At 41.8% G+C, this 26259-nt stretch overlaps 2 protein-coding genes across 19 annotated transcripts in view; one reads left to right on the forward strand and one right to left on the reverse strand.

The window, feature by feature from the left end:
- The window catches only part of caska (calcium/calmodulin-dependent serine protein kinase a), a 159287-nt gene that overhangs the window by 30707 nt on the left and 102321 nt on the right, over positions 1–26259 (reverse strand). For 6 of the 18 annotated variants that reach the window (XM_035407833.1, XM_035407845.1, XM_035407840.1 and 3 more), the window contains exons 6-12: positions 15749–15851; positions 14737–14915; positions 13917–14039; positions 10713–10796; positions 9258–9357; positions 7537–7554; positions 5078–5199 (exon numbers count right to left, since the gene is read on the reverse strand). In XM_035407833.1, coding sequence (XP_035263724.1) covers positions 5078–5199; positions 7537–7554; positions 9258–9357; positions 10713–10796; positions 13917–14039; positions 14737–14915; positions 15749–15851 — 729 coding nt within the window. The remainder of the gene's footprint in view (positions 1–5077; positions 5200–7536; positions 7555–9257; positions 9358–10712; positions 10797–13916; positions 14040–14736; positions 14916–15748; positions 15852–26259) is intronic. The other 12 variants (XM_035407848.1, XM_035407846.1, XM_035407832.1 and 9 more) reach the window with 3 other exon arrangements.
- Positions 16416–18669, forward strand: LOC118222340 (probable G-protein coupled receptor 34). Its single transcript, XM_035407850.1, has 2 exons — positions 16416–16678; positions 16910–18669. The coding sequence occupies exon 2, from the start codon at positions 17042–17044 to the stop codon at positions 18197–18199; it is 1158 nt and encodes a 385-aa protein (XP_035263741.1). The 5' UTR covers positions 16416–16678; positions 16910–17041; the 3' UTR covers positions 18200–18669.

A 26259-nucleotide genomic window follows, 5' to 3' on the forward strand; every position in this document is an offset into this window, starting at 1 on the left:
GCAACGGGGGGAATTTCCTCCCAGCTACCCTGGGCGTAGACGGGAGAGTGTCGTCATCTATTCTTGACGACAAAGAGCCAGCTCCCTCTAATTACAGCGGCGTCTCAGCGATAAGCCCCGCTGTCAGCTCTCGCAGCGGCTCTTGGAGAAACAAAACGAGGACGTGGAGACGAGGGCGCCGCCTGTGGTGCGCTCACAGAGATAATCCTTCTACGGCCTTAGTCATTTATAATCGCAAAAAACAATGAGGAGAACCAGAATAAAAAATCTCTACAGCTGATGCAAGGCAAAAAAAAAATAAAAATAAAAATAAAAACATAGCACTATAAACACGTGTCGAAAGCCTCACCAATCACACACAGACTTTCTAAAGAAAAATTCAACCAATGCGGTTTCCATTGTTACACTTGATAGACACTGGGTCTGAACAGCCAGATATTAAATGAATAGCAACATCACTTAAGTAATGAAAGAAAGCAAGGGAGACTCACCGGGCTGGTCCCAGAACCAGTGAGCCAGTTGACACTTTCGGCAAGTATAAACAAGTAATGTGCTGGCGCTCAGTCTGAGAGAGACTGCCTACAGTCACTTGAGAGTGACGGGGGGTCCTGTGTGAGAGAGACCGTGTGATGTCCCGGCGTCTACACCGCGTGACCGTGAACGCAGTGCCGGTGGGGTCGTCGTGGTGAAAGGGCTGGACGCACACAAAAGCCGACTTTGTTCCCCCTCCCCCTCCTCTGAGCAGCAGTCTGCCTTTGAATGAGGCGACATCTGCGTTCGCGGCCTCCGACTGATAACCCTCCACAAAGCGCCGGCAGGAGACGGGTCCCCATTCTCAGCTGCCTCTTAGCTTCTGCCACTCGAGTGAACTCCCTGCCTCTCTCTCCTCTCCTCTCCCCTGCCTTCTCTCCTCTCCTCTCCCCTGTCTCTCTCCTCCTCTCAATCGAGTGAACTCCCTGCCTCTCTTTCCTCTCCTCTCTCCTGCCTCTCTTTCCTCTCCTCTCCCCTGCCTTCTTTCCTCTCATCTCCCCTGTCTCTATCCTCTCAATCGAGTGAACTCCCTGCCTCTCTCCTCTCCTCTCCCCTGCCTCTCTCCTCCTTGCCTCTGCCCTCCACCATTTGTTCCTTTCCCTGCTCCTGGTGCAGTTACTGCTCCCCTAGAGACCAGCCAAGGGCACAAGGCAACAGATGCAGATCTTCACACACACACACATGCACGCATACACATATGATAACACACAGGCTCACAAGTACACACACTTATACAAACACATATATGAAAACAGACGCACATAGAAACAGAAACACACACACACACAAACTCACATGCACACCCACACTCAAATGAACACACAGGGACACACAGGGACACACACAGAAACACAGGCATGGAGGGACACAGTACCACACAGAGACACGCTATCACACACACGCAAGGACACACACACACACACACACACACACACACACACACACACTAAAAAGACACACACCATGTACAGGGGCAATGAAAAGAAAGCCCTAATGAGAGGTCCTGTCGGGCAGCCCACTTGAAGGCACAATTACAGCTTACGGCACAACATACTCAGCACTGGGCCTTCAAAACAAACATCCAAAGGCTTAATTAAGAGCTCTTACAGTCATTTAACCTTTACCTCTGCTGCCTGGCCAAAGGCTTCAGGGCAGTCTCAGTGTTCAGTATGACTCTAAGCATACAGGAAGTCTGGACAGTGCAAAAAAGGAATCATGGAAACTGGTATTGGTTCACATATTTGGCAGATTCTGGGCGTGAGCAGAAGCCATCTGCTTTAAGGTCTGTATGGGGTACTGTGTGATGAGCACATCGCCGTTACCACAGGAAGTGACAATGCCACAGAAAGAACATCTCTCACAACAGGTCCCCATATGGCAATGGAGTATTAATCGAGACATGGCCACACTTCACAATATGTGGGAAAATATATAGATTACTTATGCTTTCAGAAATGGCATATACAGACAAGTGACAAATTAAAGGAAAAATGAACATACTGTAAAGTGCCTTAGTAAAGTGTTGGGCCACCATGAGCTGCGAGAACAGATTCAATACACCGTGGCATGGACTCTACAAGTCTCTGGAACTCTACTGGAGGGACGAAATTCCATTCTTCCAAAAGAGATTCCATCATTTTGTGTTTTGATGATGGTGGTGGAGAGTGCTGTCTAACGAAATCTCCCAGACTGAATTGTGATCTGGTGACTGCGAAGGTCATAGCAGATGACTCACATCATATTCATACTCCTCAAACCATTCAGTGACCCCTCGTGCCCTGGGGCTGAGGGCTTTGTCATCCTGGAAGAGGCCACTCCCATTAGGATAGAAATATATCATCATATGATAAAGGTGATCACTTTGCATTGTGTCAATAACTTTGTATTGATTTGCAGTGACCCTTCCCCCTAAGGGGTCAAGTGGACACTAAACATTTCAGGAAAATGCCCCCCACAGCATAACTCAGCCCTGGACCCCCTCACTGTAGGGCTCAAGCATTCAGGCCTGTACTGTTCTCTTGGTGTATGCCACACCTGCACTTGCCCACTTGTTGAGAATATGGTGAAGGATGACTCGTCTGACCATATCACTTTTTTCCTCATATCTGTAGACCAGTGCCTGTGGTTATTGCACCACTGAACTCTCAAATGTGCATTTGTCTTTGTAATGAGGGGTTTATGCACTGCAACCCTACTATACTATCCCTCTCTATGTAGTTGTTGACAGACTGTGCTGGCTGACACAGTCTGATCACGTCCTGCATTGACATTCCCTGTCACCTGAGAAAGAGTTGCTCTTCTATTTTTTTTTATTTATTGCATATTGCATTAGCGTCACAAGTATCATGGTCATCAAATGTGTACCTCTGACCACAATAGCTGACCCTATTTACTGATTTATTTCCCATAGATCTAAACGCAGATGTAACTTTAGTCACTGTTCCTATTTAAACACTAGCCAGTTGAGCAGTCTTTGTGATTGAAGCTCCTGCCATCCATGCCCCAATAATGAACCCTCTTAAAAAGTCACTTGGATTGATTCCTCTGGCCATTTTGATCCAAATCGAGGTCAGCTGGGCCTGGTCATTTTTATAAATGCCACAAAGCACGATAGGATGTTAATTGCTTAATTGTATCATGTAGCACACTTGTATGGAAGCATCTGCATTTGTCATGTTTCTCTACTTATTCAGGTTTTTCCTTTAATTTGTCATCCGTCTGTATGTATGTATGCATGTATGTATGTACAGTGTGGTCTGTCAGTATTTGGACAGTGACACAATTGTTGTTGTGGCTCAGTGATCCATGCAATTGAATTTGAAATTAAATAATGAATGTGAGATTAAAGTGCAGACTATCAGCTGTAATCTGAGGGTGTTTACATCCCTATGGGGTGATCAGTGTAGAAATTACAGCCAAATAATTATTTGGCCAGTTGTGTGTTATTGCATCATTAGTTCATGCACAAGGAAATTAACCAAAGGTTTAGAGTTGATTATAGGTGTGGCATTTGCATTTGGAGTGTCTTATTGTCGTCTCTCAACATGAGGACTAAAGAAGTGTCAACACTAGTAAAGCAGGACATCATGAGGCTGAAAAATCATTGAGTGTGTCAAAATCAACTGTTTGATACACTGTTAAGAAGAAAGAATGCACTGGTGAGCTCAGCAATAGCAAACATCCTGCTGGACCACAAAAGACCACAACAAAAGAATATTTTTAAATGTGAAGGAAACCCCCTTTTCAACTGTCGAACAGATCAAGAACACTCTCCAGGATGTAAGTGTCAAAGATTACCATAAAGAGAAGACTACACTAGCAAAAAAAGAGGGTTCAGTACATTAAAAACCATAGAACGTGCATAAAAAGGCTGTATTTCTGGCACAGATGACCCAATATGAATGTAATGTAATATCCTCAAATTAGAGCCAAAAGTCTGCACTTTCATATGCATTGTTTCATTTCAAATCCGATGTGCTGGAGTACAAAACAATAAAAATTGTGTTGCTGTCCAAATACTTAAGGACCACACTGTGTGTGCGTGTACACAATGAACACAATGTGCACAATGTACACAATTCCATTCCCCAAACAGCCTTCTTGTCATAAATTTGTTGTTTTGTGTACTTTCAGATTGTGGCCATCTGTTGCCTGACTCTCCAATCACAAAAAATTATTGGTGATATCTGGGCAGAAACCACATTTTAAATTCAAAACAGTTGGTCTTGAAATTCCCTGATATGCCATTATTTCCTGAATAATCTCAGAAACAAAATAAACATTCTTTAAACTGAAGACAAGAGACAGTAAAGTAACATTTGTATAGCTTGATGCACCTCTGAATCTACAACTGCATCATGGGGTCAGAGGAAGTCTCAGAACCATGAACAACATAAAGGAAACACCCACACATCTGACACAATCTGTAGATGTATGAGAAAAGTGTGGGCAAGCATTTTTATGCACCCACATTTGTGAAACACTTTGGTACAGTCAAGCCAAGCTCTTTTTCTCTAACATAAATCACTACATACATCTTCAAGATACATTGCAAAGATATTATTGTTATTATTATTGTGTAGACATATTATTGTGTAGAAAAGAATGTAACATTTGGTCCAAAAATGTGTGTGTCAATGATGGCTGATTCCACAAAGTGGGAAATGACATATCGATGCCGTCCGGGAATAGACAGTAGCCAACACCATCAGTGTTTGGGTATATCTCATGAGTGTGACAGGGCCATAATCAGTGCAAGGTCAAGGGACACAGACAATATTTTCATTTCCATTTTGACTGTATCACTGCCTAGGATACAGGACCTCCACACCAGACTTTGTATGGTCACTGGCTTTCTGCATCTGGCCCTCTAACCAGGATTGGCTGCCCATTCCCTTGCATCCCCTACCCATGCTGATTCTCCAGGTTGTCACATCAAAAAAGAACTGAGTTGAAGTACAGGTCAAATTAAATGTTACAGGGTGGAAGTGGGTGTGTGTTCATCTAAGTGTGTGTGCAAGCGTGCATAGCGTGCTGCGGCACTCACGTCAAGTAGGGTGTGGAGATGCTGGTCTTGGAAGACACTGTGCAGGAAATCCAGGTCCTTCTCGCTGCAGTCAGTGAGTGCATGGATCTCCTCCAGGCTGTCCAACACCTGCGATACAGCCCCTGCACCCGGACACACACACACACACACACACACACACACCCTTCAGACCACCAGTCTATCAGGTACCTCAGTACCCCAGGTCCAGTCAGAGCTTACTTTAAACCCATTAAAACCAAGAGCATAAACTGCTCGAATTTCAAAGAATAAAAAACTTCCAGTGAAACAGGCAACATACTTAAAATCAAAAATGGATCCTGATATGAGAAAACGTAGATCTAGAGTTTTAACACACCGTGAAATAAGGGAAATCAACTAACATTTTGAATTACAGCAGCTAGAGTTAATAGGATCACATGGGTGATGTTACATGTAGACACAGTATCACTTCAGATCGTTGCAGTAGTATACAGACTTATTTGGACAGAGAGAACAGCACACTCTCACTACCAAAGTAAAAACATTAAAGTTCCTCATTTATAAATTTCTGTTAGTTTTACATGTTCATTAAATGTAAAAGTAAAATGCATGCACAATATGTGGAGTAGATGATTTTTGCAAGTACAGGTGAAAATTATGTTACAGATAAGTTTAAACAAGCCATTTTAATACTGCCTTCTTGATAAATAACACACTACAGTAGGATCGGTTAGACTCATCAACAACAGTACCCAGTCATTAATGAGAAAGAAGACATGATAAAAATGACAGGAACTGCATCAGACAACAGCACCATTTAAGGTGATGTGCTTTCCAGGCCAGGTTTGAGTTGCACTGCGAAGTACCCAATGGCATCGCTCCTTTTCAAATGCATACTGTATGTCACATGCAGGGCGGAGACAGATTGGACCCAAGGTCACCCCCTGCTGAATGAGGACAATGAATGAGGCCACAGTTCTCTCCAAGAGAGCGGAAGACCGGATTCAGCAGGTGCCCAAATTTCATTACGTATGACCATGCCATCCCTATGACGATGATTTAAGTTGCGTGTAACTATCCATAAGAAAAAACCATAGGGTGAAGTAGGCTATTTTATATTTCAGGATACATTCAGTATAGTTACTAAAGTTAAAGTTTACATTGGGTATGCTGAGTATACTATTATTTCACATGAGTGAGGCTATGATTTACCACAGAACAAAGGCTTCAATTTAAGTAGAGATACTAGTAATATCCTGATACTCTGACCTTTGATGTCATCGTCTCACTCCGCTCCCCCCACCCCAAACATATTTACAGCAAAAAGAGTGGAAAATCAAAAAATCGTGGATCAAAGAGCACTGGTACCGCTTTTCTGGGCTTTACTGGTTGCGTGTTACAGCTTAGGGGTACGGACTCCAGTCCTGGAGGGCCACAAGTGTGTCAGCACTTGTGTGCTCAACTTAAATCAAGCATTGACCAAAAAGTCCACACACCTTGTTTCCAAGGTTGGAATTGCCTGTTGGTTGAAAAGCCAACAGACACTGCAGCCCATCAGTACTTTCATTTGACATCCCCGGCTCGGCCAAAAGAATTTAAGCCATGCTTCATGTATTTGGGTTAGTTTACAACATGTGGAAGACATTGCAGCAATGGGAGGGCCCACACATAAGTCTAGACATTACAAATTGGAAAAGTAAAAATAGGATAGTAAGAACCATTCAGAACGAGTGAAATGAGACAGGCCATAATAATGTACCATGCTGCAAGAATATTTCACTAAAATTTCCTAGGGAACATTTCATAAAACTGGCAGATTGATGTTTTGTTGAGCATGTAATGCCCCTTTAGATTACAGGCCGAATGTAGGCTGCAACTAACATCCTGGGAACACTTCACCTGAACAGCCTTGCCAGTCAGGCACCTTAAAGCATTTCCTATATTCCCATCTTGACAACAGGAATAAATTCTGGAAGTACGCCTGGTTCATACCTGTTCATTCAGCTGTAGGTATTACCAATGTCCACAGAGGACTTGATAATATTGGCCTCACAACTCTAATGTGTTTGAAGCTATCCCTAAACATAATCTTCAAAGATTTTTAGGAGTTTTCGGCACCGGTGACTTTCATTACCTTTTATCAGTGCACTCGCATCTTGTCCATAACATTAGCTAAAACTTTTGTCTAAAATCATAGCATGATTCAAAGGTCTTGGGCAGTGACGTCTCGCTGTGAATTTTCTATTGCATCAATGGTAACACAAACATGTTATATAGGCCATATAAAAGCACATCTCCAATGCAGGGAAACTACAGCACTAGCCAGATTAGGCATTGCACCGTCCTGGTTAGCACTGGAGAATGACATCACAAAGGCAGTATTAAAGGATTGGTGGCGACAAATAGGTGAGGAGTCAGAGGTGAAATACCAAATCCACACAGTTAAATTACAATACTCTGTAGCAACAGGGGATACCTACTTTCTGCAGCTAGCAGTCCTAGCAGGGGGGCAGCATTAGGACAAACAACAGACAGTTTTCAGTTTTGAAAACAGAGAGAGTTAGCAGACTACAGCCAGTCTACCTGTGAGGAAATACATGCTGACAACAACCTTCTATTCAGTATACAAACCATAACATTACACTATATACATTAATAACAATTAGTCACGTAGCAGAATGTTCAGCAATAACTCAGTATAGTGAAATCTGCTGCATGTCTCCCCCAGCTCAGAGTTTGTTCTAAATATATTTATTTTGATATATTTTGAATAGGGCCATGCAGTAATATTGTGTAAAACCTTTAGTCAAGTAAGGTAAACTAGAGCTTAGTCTGTTTGCAGCAACAAAAATGGCAGGGCTGGTGCTCCAGAACAGCAGCACATATTCAGTTCAATTTGCATAAATTAATTCAACTGCAGGCCCATAATTAAAACTACGTAAATGTGCATTGAGTCAGACGTGCGCTGTACAGCATATTCATAAAACAGACAATTAAAAATAAAAATAATAAACTGTGAAGTTTTTTTATCAAAAAATGAAGAAAAAGAAACCCCCAAAAGATTCCATTGCTTAGTACTTCTTTCCCAGTGAAAAGCAAGCACAGCAGGTGTGCTGGAAGATAACACAATGGAGGCTGCTGATTGTTCATCAGCTGCTCTAGTGTGTCCTCTTGCTCACACTGCTGGTAATAATCAGCTCCATGCTGCTGGAGGAGCCGTTATGTGCTTGGGATTCAGTTGTGGGTAATAGCCTCCACAGCTCTGGCTCAGATAATGTAAATTTAAAAGTGGACGAGGCACCTTGTGGAAACGGCTCAGCCCCTGAAAGCTGGACAGTTTCGCAACAGTGCCATGTGATATTCAGCAGGTCAAAGCAGCAGGAAGTTCCCGGAGGAGACGGAGGCAAAGGGCAGAGTCAGCAGGACTCGCCGACGACGGCCTCTCCATTTCCGCAAAAAATCCAGCCCCAGACTTCAATAAGCAGAAGCTCTAGCCGGAGAAGTTCCAGAGCCTAGAGTTTCGCTGAGGTGTTTGAGGGGGAAACCAATGGAAAACAGGAAGTGGAAGCTTGTGCCTGAAGCAGGAAGGATGTTTTTCTTAATACATGGGCACATTCACAGGACATGTATAGAAACTGGAGAGGGAGGGAGCTGCCACTCGACCCCTTAACTGATGCCACTCAGACAGACTGCAAGCTCTTACTCAATCTTATTATGAGAGATGGGAGATGGGAAATCAAGTGCAATTCAGCCGATTACAATAAAAAACATAAAGACGTTTCTATTTAATTAGCAGAGTTTTTGAGTTCTTTATAAGAAAAGAAACTTCACTTTCTGCAAGAATAGAACATTAAAAACAAGTTCTAGGAAAACAGGAAAAAAAGAGCACAGGCAATATCTTAAAACAAACAAACAAGCAAAGAGGAAGCAGGCACTCCAATCCAAACGTGCCTTATCACCACAGGGTGCAGTAACTCAGTAGGCTTATGCGCAGTTTGACTGCTCAAAATAAACAAAAGAGAACACATATTTGTTGGGGGAAAAAACACACTTAATCCCTGCAAAGCTTACAGTGATTTCTTAAGATTTCAAATAACATAACCAAACAGCCAGCAAAACGCACGCACGGGTCCTCTGACCATTTCCACAACAATGCCCCCATGTACAGGACGCATTGACCCATACCAGGAGCTAACTGTACCTGATGAGGTGGGGTCTTCAGAGAAGTCTGGAAGCTCCTCTGGGGGGTCACCATAAAAGGAGTTGAACTTGTGGCTGGAGACAGCAGCTAGCACCGCACCCTGAAAGCAGCATGATGACATCACTTCCTGTTCATCACCCTGCTCAACTAGTCATGACAGGTACCAAGTTTTAACCCCGCAGTCCAGGCATCTTTTCCGAGATTATTTTATCTGCATTGCGCAACTGATGTGTTGATACTAACATATTGTTCATTGCATCTGCATTTATTTTATTGCTCTTGAGCACTGTTCAGCTCTTTCAGATGTTGAAAATACCTAAATAAACAATGGTAATAATCATCATCTTATTCATTATTAATATTGTTAAGTTTGCTTGAAAAAGCCAACTTATGTTCTCCTTATTATTCCTTCTTCTTATTCCACATCCGTTTTCTGTACGCTACTCCTCCTACAGATTTTAAGCTTTCTTGAAATATTTATTATTATTATTATTTTTTTGAAGGATTTCCCTTTGATTAACACTGATGGAACGGTCAGAATCTGAACACACTTGCAGTTGGGTTCGGCTGCTACAGCTGCCACAGGTACAGACCATCCCTTTCTTGCTAAGCTTCTAATGGAAAAAATCTCTAACGAAGTGAGTAACGTTAAAATCAATGCAGGTACAACCCAAACTAAAATTAGTTAGTTTTCTCTTAGCTATAACTGTTGCAAGCTAACATGCGTATTTCAACTTTGGCTTTTTAAAACGAACTTAAAAGTTATCCCCTTTCCATTCTTCTTCTTCTTATGGAGGCCTTTGATTAGAAACTGATTAGAGTGGTGTGCTTTGAACTGTGGAAAGAGTGTCTACAGCAGCTAACCATGTGATAATCCATACCTTTATCTTCCCAAAGCAGAAAAAGTATAAATAATGACAAATCACACATTGCAATTATGTTAGGCTTCCTTACGACTGTGAACTCGACTCTGTGCTGGATGAGATTTTTAAAAATGGAGGTGAATCAGGAAAATAAATGCAACAGCAGCACAGTTCTGCTCATTTGCTATTACACTGAAGGACTTTGCAAAAGAAAACTTCTGATATTGTACTGATGGCAAGAGAGAGTAGTAACAATTCTTTATTGATTTTTAAAATAATAATTGTTTGGAAAAGATATGCTTCTTCTGCACTGGACTTGCAAAGTTGGTCACCTGTCCACATGACTTGAATTTAATGTGAACCCACTGGACTGTTTACAATATTATAATTTGTTCCTCAATGCCTTCAGAGCTTGATATAGGCTGATGTCAGAAAGGCTAATGGTTGGATGGGGGCAGAACCACTGGAGAGTGACAAGCTCAGGGAACAGGTAGAGGGTGATTTGATGTGATAGAATTTGCTCACAGTAGGAGGAGCTAAGCGACATGACCCCAGAGGTGGGGGTGGGGTTTAGAGTAACAGTTAAATTCACCTTCAGCTTCCTCCTGGCATTGAACTTCCTCAGTTGCTCCACAGTTTCCGGAAGGTGGATCTTGTAGGCATAGCGATCCCTCTCCTTATGAGGAGAAAACATGCAGGTCAGCACAGAAACATATCGACCGCACCTTCAGCAGTCTGTTTTATTGATATCATGCCACAGGGCACAACGACTTCACAATGAACATATTTTACATTTAGGCATTTAGCGCATACACTTAAACAGAATGACTTACAAAGCTTGCATGTTGTACATACAACCCCTTTCTTCAGCTGGATACTTTACTAATGCAAATCAGGTTAAGTATTTGCTCCCAGAAACAATGCACCGCCCCACCTAGGTTTCCAACCTGTAACCACAGTTACAAGCTTGGCTCCTTAACCGTTATACAACCTCACACTGCTACCCTGTCAAATAGGAACTTGGCTTTTGGGAGTCAGCAATCTACCAACACTAAGTTATAAACAAGACAGAACATTGCCAAAAGAGCATTACCTTCCCTTGTTTATTGATTTATCAAGACTATCTTTCTTGAGGTTTCCAAAGGGGTGCCCCAGGGTACCATATTAGGTCCTTTGCTCTTCACTTTATAGATAAATGATCTTGGCTCACTGATTACAGATAGTTCTGTTCATTACTATACAGCACCCTCAGTTGCCAAAGCTTTCAATAATTTACATGCTAACTTTCATGCTATTCAAAATTTTATGTTAGATCTTAAATTTATGCATAACCCAGCCAAGACAAATTATATGCTCTTTAGTAGATCTAAAGGGAAACATCACAGAAATGTTAATATTTACACATAGGCTTTGACATTCAGAAAGCCGTGTTATATGTATTTAGGTATATGGTTAGATTAAGATTTTTTCATTAAAAATACTCAACATGTGGGAAAAAAAACAGAAATATGAATTGTTTTTTTTCTTCTATATGAACAAAAGCTGTTTAACAAAAGCCTCTAGATTAGAAATTATATAAGCAACATTTTTACCTGTGTTGAATTATGGTGATATATGCATTCATATGCCGGCACCCTCAAACCACTAGAAGCAGTTTATCATAGGGCACTCAAGTTTATTATAGTTGATAGCTTTAGAACACACCACTGTACAAGGTTTGAGAAAGGCGACTTGACCTCACTTAGTGCTCAAAGTGTATACCTCTGCCTTATGTTCATTTCCAAAGGAGTGTTACAGTAGAGAAGCTGCTACTGTATTTTCTATCTATTCCCTTTTTCAGTTTAGATTTACTGGACACTACTTGCTCGCAGGAATATTTTACTCTCTGTAACCCCTGTGAGAACACTGAACTAGGGAAGACTGCATTTACCTGTACACCTTTGAAACAAAATCAGCAACAGGCTACACTCAAATTGGAACAGACCGATAAAAATTGAGGGTTTCAGGCTTCTTTTAAATGATTTTGAAATTGTATTTGCGTTTGGTGCATTTGATCTTTTTATCTGTAAATATTCATGTTTACACAATTTTTTATGATATTCAAATTTATTCTTTGTTGTATTTGTTACATTGTTGTATTCTCAGGGCGGCATTGTAAAAGACAGCTTTGCTCTCAACGGACCTCTCTGACCAAATAAAGGCCACTGTCTAACTCCTGAGGGACGAGTTATCAGGAGGAAAACACCCAGCATCATGCCACATCACTTTTTTACTTTCTACTGGCCTTAAGGGAAAGCACCTAACCATAAATAAAATAATAAAAAATAAAAAAAAAACCTGGGTATATTTTTCCTTAAAAGCTATGGCTAAAAGCTTTTACTCATTCCACTAAAATGAATATAAAAAACAAAAAAACTTCAGTTTCTCCTTTGTATGTTTGCTCTCTGCAGCCTGTGGATAGTTATTACATTTCGTATCTCATTTTATAAAATGGAAGTGAAAGCAGGAAATGAGAAAAATGCTTATTTTTTTATTTTTTTTTTACATGTTCCTTACCATGGGTTTCAATGTGTTTGGAACAATTAAACCTTACTGTGAAGTGTAAACAGAGATGTGATATTTTCTAGATTTATCAGGAAGTATTGATTTTTAAACCCTAAAAGTCTCCGTGGCTAAAAGTATTGGGGCTTTATTGTTATACATTCTCGACTGCTATCAGCTGACAAGGTCAGCAAAAGTTTATCTTGACACGTCCTCTTATGAGGTACCCTAGTCCTACACCCGTATTAGACATTTAGGTTCTGAAAAATCAGATGTCTTACATGCCCTGTGTAAGGCCTTGAGTGGCGCAGATCTCCTGGGATCTGATTGGCTCAGGCCCCGCCTCACTCACAGTTTTACCTTCATATTTAAAGCTTGGGTGCCTGAACATTCCTCGATCCTCTTAACATTATTTAATGCATTCCTTATTATGTCCTTTTATATTTGTATTTGTCCACCCTTGGCAGTACCTATGTTGTATGGCAGGAACGCTGCCAGGCTGAACCTTGGACATGCGAGTGCTAGCATGCGGACATGATAATTGCAGAGCTTCTGAGGGTTATGCGTTTATGTCTTAGCTTAGAAATATGCCTGTTAGTCATGAAATATTAAATGAGACTTTGGCCTGCACATTCAACTACATCTAATGAGAAAGACCCGGAGAAATCCATTTTTTCTTGTATGTGAAGTACTCATTCAGAGAAGATAAAGATATACTGCATACTTGCTTTTTCCCCCACATTTGTAAACAGGAAAATAATAAAATTCCTTCCAATTTATGTACAGTGAAATGGTAATTTTCTTTTTGATGCAGTCTTATTTGTAAACATAAGAACAGGAGGTTTAACTCAACATGTCTGTTCTGTAATGGACATATCACATCTGATTGGCAGTCCACTAAAGGAACACACTGCCGATGACAGCCCTAGTAACGGCTTCTATAAACACTCAGCATGTGGATAAACTGCACCCATTACCTCAGTATCATTCAGCAAGTTTCTGTGAATCTACCTGTAGCTATGCATGCGCGAGATAAAACAGAATGGAACTGTAAATGATGAATTGAGTATATCAACATTACTCTGTGTCTATCCTCAATATTCTGCAACAGCTGTTTAGCTAGCCAGCCGACACATGCCAGAAGTGTTGCAATGTGCATTTTCGGACACAGCTTCTGTCCCTTTAGCCTGATTGTGTCCACAGAGCCAACTCGACGCCTCAGTCTTATTCCAGACAGCCGACCCCCTCCCCATACCTTCAGCCAGGGGTGGTTGAGTGCCTCGTACACGGTGATCCTCTCTGCGGGGTCCAGCATCAGCATGCGGCGCACCAGGTCCTTGGCGCTCTCCGAGATGTGGTTCCACTGCCGGGGGTTCATCTGAAGGAGCCACACACAAGGGAGACGCGCGTGCCGCGCTTTGAGAGGGGTGTAGAGCTTCCAGAATGCTGGGCTGCGCATGGGCGGGGTCACCCCATAGTGCGGGGAACGGTCAGTGCACTGTTCTGATCGTACTGTTCTCCAGCCTCTCAGCCAATCGAGACTGTTTTGATGGCTGCAGCTACTACTGATGCACATTTTGTGGTAGAACATGGACACTGCCAGTACCAAGATGTTTCTAGAAAGACACAAACAGCTACAGGGCTACACCAACTGTAGCCAAAAAGGCAAACTATTTACATATACATATACTTTTTTGTTGTCAAATAAATTGAATTCATTTAGCTGAATATTTACTGAAATAATTAATGTTGGATTAATTGCACATGGGTGCAATGGCAGTGCCCCATTTAGGAATCAATCCTGCAACCAAGTTCCTTAACTATCCATCCCCACTGCCTTCTCAAGCTGCTGAACATCAGGTCACAGCCTCTAACAACAGCAGATAGTGACCACAACAGAAACCTAAGAAATATAAATACAAGATCCTATATATAACTGATGCAATGCACAAACAAATGTATAAAATGACTGCTTGCCTGACTATCCACCTTATAGACTGGGCAAGGTGTGAGTATTGCGAGAGCTCTAAGGACCATTTGGCAGGAAGGAGAGGAGCGTTATGTAAATAAACTACTACCTTGTATTTCCCCTTAATGATAGCCTCGAAGAGACGCTCCTTGGTGCCGTAGAAGGGCAGGCAGCCGCTGAGCAAGATGAAGAGGATGACCCCGCAGCCCCACACATCCACTGGCTTTCCATACGGCTCCCTCTTCACCACCTCTGGGGCCATGAAGTGTGGGGTCCCCACCCGGCCTAAAGGAGAGTCAGGTTTGTGAATACGTATCACACCCTGCGAACAGGTACACAAACTACAGGACACCCACAGGCACGCGTGTGAACACCCAAGCGCGCATTCACACACACTCCATGCTCGCGAGCACGCAAAAGACTTACAACACAAGTGCAACATGAACACATACACAAGTGCACATGAACACATACACACATGCACACGCTCCAAAAATATGCTCGCAAAACCATATTTTCACTTGTAGGTTTTTGAAAAAGAAGAAGCACTCCCTTTTCATGCTGCACAAAGTTTTACTTGAGGAACACTGGCAACCATATTTATTCATAAATGACTAAATCCAGTCATGCATGTAGCCACTGAGAACATGAGAACAAAAATCTAAATACATGACTCAAATGAACCTCCAACAGATTATTTAGTTAATGTGAAGAAAAGGAACTAAGATCACCTCAATAACCTAATGTGAACTCCTTATTATTATTATTGACATTGTCTACAACACTTTTTAAAACCAGCATAACAGCACTATGGCTCCATCATGTTTCAAACAGCATATGCTCTCTATGTGGAAAACACTTTCATATGTGTATTAATAAACATTTATTTTTATTGGACCTGGATTTAAATATATCATATATGCAGAGCTTTAATACAGCACTAAAGGGTTCCAAACACACACTGTTACGAGAGTCTGTCGGGATCATTTATTATCTGGACAGTTGACGTGAGATCCTGAAACTAATTTTCTCTCCAAGACAGACTTGTCTATTCATCACTGAACAGTAAGGAGTCAAGTGAAGGGCACACAGGAAAGTTCCCATGATGCTTTGCATACCTCCTGCCACCAATCCGGACTCCCCCAGCTGTATGGCCACCCCAAAGCCTCCCAGCTTCACTGGAGCGGAGTTCTCCTTCGAGGCCAATAGCACACAGTGAGGCTGCGATAGACAGAGAGAAAGGGTATCAGGAAAAATGAGAGAGGGGTGAGGAGGAAGGAGAAAAGAGATGCAGTGAGAAAGATAGAGAAAACAGACATGAAATGGGAGAGAGAGAATGAGAGAGGGTTACAGGGATGAATAGAAAGAGTAGGAGATGGAGAGTGAGATAAAGAGGGTAAGAGAAGGCATTGACCATTAGGTATTCAGAGTACCCATATAATGACACTTCGGTTAATTAAGCACAACCATTACCATGAGAAAACATTGTACCAAACTATCACAGACATCTAAAGGAAAACATATGATATGTACACTTCAACCTATGTGTGAGACAACACAGCACCTTATCTTTGCTCTGGTAACCTTTTAAATCACAAAATGTGATGAGGTTTTATTCAGCAACTTTTTTCCACCTCACTCTTGGACTATACCTATGAACGCCGGCGTGACTGATCTGAGTCATATCAAGAGAAAAGTCGATGGGCGTTACTGGAACTCTCTGGATGGTTGCGGTTGGTTCAGCACTAGTCTATTTCCTTCCTCTTTTGAAAGCATTATAGGCTATTTCAGCTTTGAAGTGCTGCACACGGAGACCTGCTGTCTCAGGAAGGGTTTAGCACCTCTTTAGTCTCTAGTCAAGAGGTAAATCTGGAGTATGGTACCACATGGAACAGAAATAGGAGACAAAACAGCTCATCTCGGAACAAAATGCATACAGCAGTGTGCCTCGACACACAGGAAAAGCTGCTTCTTGTCCTATAAAAGTCATTTATATTTTGAAACAGAAATAGTGGGGGAAGAGCTCTTTATGGAAAACAAACAAAGGGGTGAGTCATTTTACATTATGATTGATTATAGAGCTACCAGCGAAACTTTTAACATCTCTTCTGGACAGCTATCCTATATACTATGCATACATGGATTAATTATGTTCTTAAATATGCAAAAGATAATGCAAAGGAAAGATTAGTGCTTTTGTGAAATCTATAAGTCTATAACTTTTTACACATCAAATGTCTCAAGTACTCTGGTAATTTCCCCACTATTTGACATTTCAGCAAAGTCCAGTTGTTGGTCATGAGGATGTTTCTCGGAGACCTTTGGTTTGGCCCAGATGCAAGAACTGAATCATTTGGTTGAACGTCTTGTTCAAAATCTGGATCTGTAAAATATCTCCATGTGCAGGACTTATGATTTCACCATTTGAACGAAACTTCACACGCATCATGACAAACCTGTTCTCCACAAGCGTGCCTAATTCCTCCTACATATCTATCCATCCATCATCAGAAGGCTCCACCTGTGAACTGGATGACACTGCCCTGAGTATCCCTCTGGCATTCTGGTACTCCCTAATTTTTGTTTTTGGCCTGGGAGGGAACCTGCTTGCTCTCTGGGTGTTCTTGTTCATCCATGGCAAGAAAAACTCAGTACGGGTATTCTTGGTCAACATCGCCATTGCTGACCTTTTTCTGGTTATCTGCCTGCCCTTCCGAGTAGTGTACCACAGCTATCACAACACCTGGACCTTGGGACGCACTTTTTGCAAGGTGGTGGGCAATGTCTTCTACATGAACATGTACATCAGCATCACCCTGCTAGGTTTCATTGGCATTGACCGCTATATCAGAGTCCATAGGGCTGCTGGCAGTCGTTTTCGGCAAAAGAGCACATGGAGCACAGTAGCTTGTGTGATGGTCTGGGCCCTGTCCATCGCCGCTACTGTTCCCATGGCAGCGGTCTCCGAGGGCAGTGAAGACCCGGACAAGTGCTTCCAGTACAAGAAGAAGCAGGGGGCTGAATGGAAGGCCTACATAAACTACTCCTTGGTGGCCCTGTTCTGGCTGGTCTTCCTCACCCTGGTCATCTCCTATGGCAAGATTGCCTTCAAATTGCTGGGCAATAGCAGACAGAATCCAGATTTTCCCAATGCCCTCCAGTATAACAGGACAGCTAAGAAGTCATTTTTTGTCCTGTTCCTCTTCACAGTCTGCTTTGTCCCCTACCACACCTTCCGCAGCATCTACATATACTCCCAGATCCATGAGACATCCTGCTCCTGGAACAGCCTGATGGACAGAACTAATGAAATAGTGCTCCTCTTCTCCACCTTCAACAGTTGCCTGGACCCAGTCATGTTCTTCCTGCTGTCCGGCTCGGTTCGCAGATCCACACTGCAGATCCTCAACAACTTTCTCCACTTACCGGTTAATCGGACCCCTGCGATCAGCGAATCCAACGAATCACACACAGACCCTCGATGTTCCCACAGATTTCCACCTCCAGGAACAGTGCAGGCTGGACTGCACCCTTGCACTGTGATGCTGGTGTCCAATCAAGTGTCCTAAAGTCCAGACTTGCTGAGGGTACTTCCTGTCCATAAGCAATTTTAACTCAACCATGATAATCACACTGATTCAATGGACATTTGAAAGAAATCACACTGATTCCATGGATACTTCAAAGAAATCACACAAATTCCGTGATACATAGAAGAAATCACATTGGGAGATACTTAGTGCTTTGTATCTGTGGAAGGTCCAACAAGTTCTTAACACGGATGTAATTATGCATATGAAGTATCCCCTCATTGAAAACTATAGGCAGCTGAACTGAAGGGAAGGGGAATGATGTTAATAGCCATAGGCTATAGCTTCACTTCTCCTTATGAAGATCATTTCAATTTGTAATTTGTGTATTTCACTTTCAGTTAGCTAGAATATGTTGTGAAAATGTATAATTATCTGTATAATAACCTTAATAAACCTTAATAAAATAGAATAAAACAATAAAATAGAAAAGCTTCTTTAAAGCTTCTTGTTGAAAGGATATTCAAACATGGATATACTCACCATCCATGTACAAAGTATAATTTAAAAATAAAACATTCACCTATCATTGGGCAATCCACACAAATAAAAAACAAATGCAAGCTGGAAATATAATTTGCAGACAAATCAATCCAGTTCAGTTCAAATAAAATATTATTCCCCTTACATTACAAAAAAAGTACCAGACATTTTTCAAAGGGCAATAGTGGTCACAGTCACATAGGAACACAAAGGAAATTCACTTGAGAATTTCTGTTCTTTCATTGGACATGTGGAGGTCTGCAAACCCCATTGTAGTCCAGGCAAACATACCACTCATAGGCATGGAAAAAGCGAAGGGAAACGATTGCTTGCTCCCACAGACTATACCAATAACCTGAGGAGGCACCGACCTGCTCAAGCTATAGGTCAGATATACCCTGAGCGATACCCAATTGACCAGGGCAGACAGTGTGGTAATGTCACAGCATGCTATTGCATCTTACATTCTCAGTTGTTCCTTACACTCTGAGCAACTGCATCTGCTAAACCAAGGCACTACAGTTAAAAGGTTAACCAAGGGTGTGAAACTCCTTCAGTGTCTGCTGGCTTTTGGTGTGTTTCAGCATTAAATGTTGAATGCAGGACCTTGATTGGACGAAGAGTTTCCAAACCTAAATGTTCCAAGGTCTAAATTGGCTGCTGAGTGACAGGAAGTCACAAAAACCTGAATGTACTGCAGCTACAAAGTACCATGGTGAAGATGATTCAAAGCACATTGGTGTTACAGTCAGAGCCAATGGACATTCACGCATTATACACAGAACCAGGCATTGAGCAAACACAGCTTACACTCATACAGTCCATTTATATTTGACAATGTTTGACTGATGCTAACCAATTATACAATTATTATTATTATTATTACAAATACACTGATTTGATTAGAGTGTTTTTTAACAACTGGTTCTTTTGACTTGAGAAACTGGTTAAGACAAGGTTTTCAACTTGAGGAATTGGTTGCGGCAAGCTTGCACATGAAGCTACAGCGGGTTGGAGGAGTGCCAAATGAGAGGCAGTGAGGTGTTGGGGTGCCAGCCTGCTTTGAGATTCAAGAGGAAGAGATGCAGCCAGGCATGACAGAGCTATTGAAGAAATAATGAATCCCATTCATTTACAAATTAAGCAAAACAAAAACCCGAGCCACACGCTACTATCAATCAATGAGAATAGGAGATCTGCTTTCCCTTTTTTTCTCGTGCAATAAGCCAAGCGGTACATTTTGGTCCTTGGGCTGAGACATGAAATATGAACCCAAGACCTGTAAAATGGTGAATTTGTAAAGACTCACAGAGAAAGTGCACTGCGCAGAGACCACAATCTTAATCTCGTCTCTGCACCTTGCAAGGACACACATGAGGTCACACTTCAGAGGAACCAAGGATAGAAATAAATACTGCGATAAGCAAAGGTCATACAACGGTAAAACTGCATGTTAAAAAAGCAACAAAAAAAAAAAAAAGCATGTTAGCTATTTGGTCCATACATCACGCCGTGGGTTGACCAATCCTTGGTCACCTTGAACTCCCTCTAAATAGCTGGCTGTGCTCAGCCTGTTGAACAGATGGATGAGATGGTCAGGGTTATCGTCACTACCATCATAATCATCACCACGCTCATTTTCACCATAATCACCACAGTTGAAATGGTCTTAGTGCTCAATCTCACGGTAATTCCTGTCAGCTTGCCGTGCTCTCACTCTTCTGAATCATCGCCTATAGCAATACACCCTTCCTCCAGAGAGTAAGAAAACAAAAGCCTATCAGAGGTTTGAAATTACATATTAGCATTTATCAGATGATCTTATCCATAGTGACTTATATGGATAAATCTTTATTTTATTTATTTTTTTAACATGCAAACCATTTATATAGAAATTCAGGTGAAGTACCTTACTAAAGGGTACAATGGCAGTGCCCCAGCTGGGATTCAAACCTGAAATCTTAGAAGCCAATTGCCTAACAACTATACAGAATTAGCCAGAAACCTAGCGTGCAATACACCAGTTACCTGTTTTTGTACCAATGTCTTACTGCATTGTCCTCAACAAATGAATCAGATAATTTCAGCCATACATTATGGCCTTGTGGCCTGGCCACACCCAGGTTTGGAGCAATTAAACTCTCCTGCACCAAGTCAGTATGTGGAGGTATATAGAGTTTTATATTCATACCAATGGCAAGTGAGAATATTGAAATATTGCACTGTGTGCAAGTGACAGCCCTCCTGTTGGAGCTTCCTGTGAGGGACCGACAATAAGGACGGGTCATTGCCTGCAGTGGGCCTCTTTGAACACTAGAGGCCACCGAACATTAGAATTCTGTGATCAGGGCTGTACCAGTGCCACCAGTCATTTTCAGTATCCCCGTTCTATTTCTACCAGGAAATCATAATCTACATTACAGCTGATGGGAGTATATTAATATTTACGTTACAGTAGATAATGGCCACTTAGAGAGCCCACAGAGAGAGGGGGGGGTTGGGGGGTCATGTGTGCAATAGTGTGTGTTTACGAGTGGGTGAGAAAGGACACCGATAATAGTCTAAACTACATAAATAACACAAGTGAATGGGGATGTCCACATTTGAGTGTATAATGTAGTAATGAAAAATTACATAATATTACAAATGATAAAAATATGCTCCTTATATACCTATGTGAGTCAACAAAATAAATGCAGACTTAAGTTAGTTATTAACTGTCAATGGATTTATTTCAATAATTCCACTTGGTTGGTCTGTAGGGCACTGACACGTACAGAAAGGTTTCAAACATAAACATTTAGCACAGGCCACAGAGCAGTTAAGTGCCTGTCCCCTCACAAAAGTTGGTGGGCAGGGGGGCAAAAACATTCCCAGAGCCAGAATCAATGGTCTTGTTAATGTTGCACACAAGCATGAAACACTGCCCTGTGGTACACAGATAAAAATATGAAGACGTGGGCACTGTCAGACCAAAGGGTAATTACATTGCCAAATAATGTCATCAAATAAGCTATCCAATTAAGGCATCTAGTTCTGAGCTACTATCGACTGCAACGTTAGCTGCAGCTTTAATTTCCAAAACTTATGAATAATAAGCTTTAATCACCAATTAAGCATGCTATAGCCTATAGTGACTGTTATGCTGGTGCTAGACAGTTGACAACTCAATTGTCTTCAACAGCAGTCATAGTAATGTGCATAATTGCAGCAGAAATGGTTCAGATGTCTAAGGGTTCCTCATTAAATATAGCTTTAACTTAGCCTTGTTTCACCATTACACACAGGTTGGCTCTGCTCCTTGGCAGTATGAGGATACAGGCAGAGGGAATTAAGGAGCCTTCAGGCTAATATAAGTTGGATTCTGTTTGATTGACAGGCCACTTTACTTTCTGCAGATGAACTAACTAGCAAATAAATAGAAAGAGAGACATACATTGGACAAAGTACTACCTACCGGGAGTCTAAATATCAAGCCATTCAAAATATCACACATAAAGGTTATCTGATAGAAAAAGTCCCCCATACGTAGAATCACATAAATTCCAACTCACTGTAAAAAAACAGTGTAGCTCATTTTTAGAATATTACTAATAGATGGTAAATAATAATAAATGATAATAATAATAATCAAATCAAAAGAAAATAATTTGTAAAATGTGGTTGGCCCCTCCACCTCTCTTTTTAAACAGCACCCCCCCCCCCCCCAATTTCATAAAAGTTATACACAAATGGTATGTTACATACTTAAAAAGGAATCAATAAAAATATTGGGTTATATGTACTGACAGCTCCTACGGTCTTTTGCGTGCATACTTCACTTACAAAACCAGCCCAGAACTAGACTTCATCAAAGATTATGTGACAAATGTACAGCCCATCAAAAAACCGTGACAGCAAATCAATACATCAAGTGGTACAGTATTAGCAGAAATTAATGCAATCTGCTGTACAGCAGGCTTCTCGACAAACTGAAGTTCATTATAAAGAGTGACAGTTCTTTGCTGTTGGATGAACCATGGCCAATGCGACTGTGAACAGCACTGCTGCCTGTTGTCTAATTTCCTGAAGTTAGTCCATCAGATAGTCATTCATCAGTTAAGCATTGCAGCCACACCAACATGGCTTTTAGACTCACTTTCAGAGCCTGCCTGGCTGGAGAGTGCAGCACTGTCATATGGTCAAAACAGAGCATGGACAGTCCTGCTATTCTGTGCTTCTTTCTCTCCATTTCAATTATTTCTCTCTTTTTCTTTTGAACTTAAAATTCAAGTGTCTTTCTCTCTGTCAAATTTTCAGATTTTCAAGTATGCTTTATTTGTTCAACAGAACAAGAGAACATGTTCTTTTAATGCATTAAAAACAAATGACATACACATGTCACAAACACGCAACACATCCATTTCAAAATTAACAAAGGAACACAGAGCGGACATAAATGCATAAGCAAATGCAAATCATTGCTGAGACCCACACCCTCTCTTAAATGGACGGCAGGCAGAGAAGCGCTAGACTACCTCCTCTTCACCCAGAAGGAGAGTCTTATTTCATCTGGTTCTTAAAGGTCTCGCGACTGATGAATTTGTGCAGAGAATCTAGGGAAGCATTTGTCTGTGGTGAAGGGGTACTAGGGGCAGATTGTGAGAAAGTGGCCGTCTGTCTTCTGCCAGGCCATAGTGAGCACGCAGCCTGTTGGTGCGCTACAGATCTAGCCAGGGTCTTTCTGCGGCAACCTGTTTCGATGACAAGGCTGTGGTCACTGAATCTCGACACAGTTAATGTGTGCCTGTCTCTGTTGCAACCAGTTCTTCCTCCCTCTTTTGGCTTTGTTTCCTGTTGCTCTTGATCTTTCTCTGTCTATCTGTCTCTGTTTCTGTTTCTGTTTCTGTCCATCTTGATCTCTGAAACATACACTCACCGGCCACTTCATTAGGTACACCTTTTCAACTGCAAACTGCACCCATTAACGCAAATATCTAATCAGCCAATCACGTGGCAGCAACTCAATGCATTTAGGCATGTAGACATGGTAAAGCCAATCTGCTGAAGTTCAAACCAAGCATCAGAATGGGGAAGAAAGGTTATTTAAGTGACTTTGAACGTGGCATGGTTGTTGGTGCCAGATGGGCTGGTTTGAGTATTTCAGAAACTGCTGATCTACTGGGATTTTCACGGACAACCATCTCTAGGGTTTACAGAGAATGGTCCGAAAAAGAGAAAATATCCAGTGAGCGGCAGTTCTCTGGTCGAAAATGTCTTGTTGATGGCAGAGGTCAGAGGAGAATGGCCAGACTGGTTCAAGCTGATAGAAAAGCAACAGTAACTCAAATAACCACTCATTACAACCAAGGTATGCAGAAGAGCATCTCTGAACGCACACCACGTCAAACCTTGAAGCAGATGGGCTACAGCAGCAGAAGACCACACCGGGTGCCACTCCTGTCACCTAATGAAGTGGCTGGTGAGTGTACATTTGTTTTTACAGTTTACAGTTGAGTTTACAGTTGTTTTATTGGCAGGAACTACATTTGTTGATTTTGGCAAAGCATACGGAAATCAATTTAAATATTATAGATGAATAACTAAAGATGCATCACAAAATAGTTGTGATAATAATAATAATAATAATAATAATAAACTCTCTTGCTCCCTTTTAGTTTCTCTCCCTTTCGCAGAAGCCACAGGGGGGCTAGCCAGGACAATGGACCTGCTGCAAAAAGAAAGTTAGGCAACCAGTCTGGAAAGGGCAATGAGAGCCATTCGAAAGAGACAGAGGACTGTGGGATAGAGGTGGTCTGGAACATGGCCATAATGACTCAGCTCAACATGATGATGGCCTTTCAGAGCTGCTAATAATGCAGGGGCCGTGCAGGCGGTCGCTCACTGATGGCTTTTAGCGGTCCACGGGTTTTCCATTCATAGCCCTTTCCGAACCTCTTTATCAGCGGCACCTGTACGCAAAAAAAATACACTATCTGCCAGACAAGCTCAATTTTGGGCCATTTTTACAATGCAATCCCTCTTTCAGTTTGGAACAAAAAATAAAACGCGGATGATCAGCAGACACAAATGCGTCAAGCAAGCCACGTGCTGTGCTGTTATTCTATAGCCACCATACTATTTTCCCGAGTAGAAATGCCAACAAATAAAATTTGCTACAGGATGATAACATGACACGCATTATCGGGGTTGTTGAGTGGAATGACAGACTAGATTTCTGTTGTGATTCAGACAGAAGTTTAAAGTGGCTCAGCTTCCAATAATAAATAAATAAAAATATTCACCAATGTGTTCCAGAAGACTTCAGGGCCTTTCAGTGTGGATGAAAACAGCATTTTGCTTTAGCCATTTGCTGGCCCAATTGCCACTGGAAATATGACCACTTTTCCCAATTGTTCTGCCCCATTAAGTGGGCAGCCAGAGATCAGACCAATCGCTGCAGAACTGGGGGGCGGGGGAATGTTCCTTCCTCCACTCCCCGTCACCCCAGCAAGAAAGGGGGGCTTCTGATGGCATGACAGGGGCATTATGGGTCTTTCACAGGGAAACACAAGTGTAAAAAAAAGGCGCTCAACTTTCCGCAAAGACATGCTCAAAGAAAAGACCCAAGAGAAGGAGATTGGCCTTTACGGTCACACAGAAAGCTATATCCGAAGAGCACATTTAGCCAATAGCTATTCTATGACTGTGATCAATCATAAACACATGAATTGAGTTCAATATTACCTATATTGATTAAACTTCCAGTAGATATAATTAAACAAATATGCATTTCACTGCGATAATCTTCTATTGGCAGACAGTTTGCCATTTTTTCCACAGATATTTCATGCTTCTCCATTTGGCAAGTGGTTGGTTACATCCATGTATCTGAAAGTAGCATCGAAATTTTAAATAGTCTCACAATGCTCTATGTACAGCTCATGTGCGTTGGTGCTGTTCTGCCCATTGAAAACAATGGGTAGTAACGGGGGAAGTCACAAATATGTATATGTGAATTCTGTGTGTAGGCCCCATTTCAAATGACATGAACTGAATTTCCAGTTGGCAGTTGTGCCTGCGGGAAAAGTTAAAATATTTTCAGTTTTGTGGCATCACTTGCACTTTGCCATCGGTGCCGACCAAATTCTACATCCTGCTGTATGTTTTGCAATCGTTTCTATTTAAAAATAAAGATTTGTCATTAAACCACATAATGTGAATGACACATTTCTGCCCGAGCTCTGGTATCAGAATCCATATTTTATTACAACAAAGGATTTTTCCGGAAGGAAAATACATCCACAGCTGTACTCAGCTCCCAAGGGCAAGCGCTTGAATCATCCCTGTGATGTGGAACAGGGACGTGGGACGGCTTTTGCTTTGCTTATGAGGACACATACACCAACACCACACTCTTCAAGCCTTACTTCAGAAAGGTATAATCCCTGTACTTCAAGAACTATGGCCCCATTTGTTTTTTCTTGAGTCCCTGTGGGTACATTTTCCTGTCCGAGGGCACTTATTTGCTTTTTCAGATCTGTCAACCCGCTGCACATAACGCTTCTTATTTAGCC

This window comes from Anguilla anguilla, chromosome 3 (assembly GCF_013347855.1).
Source record: "Anguilla anguilla isolate fAngAng1 chromosome 3, fAngAng1.pri, whole genome shotgun sequence".
NCBI lineage: Eukaryota > Metazoa > Chordata > Actinopteri > Anguilliformes > Anguillidae > Anguilla > Anguilla anguilla.

What these genes read in the sequence shown, in the direction of transcription:
- LOC118222340 (XM_035407850.1), top strand. Translation starts at nt 17,042, where the DNA reads ATGATTTCACCATTTGAACGAAACTTCACACGCATCATGACAAACCTG.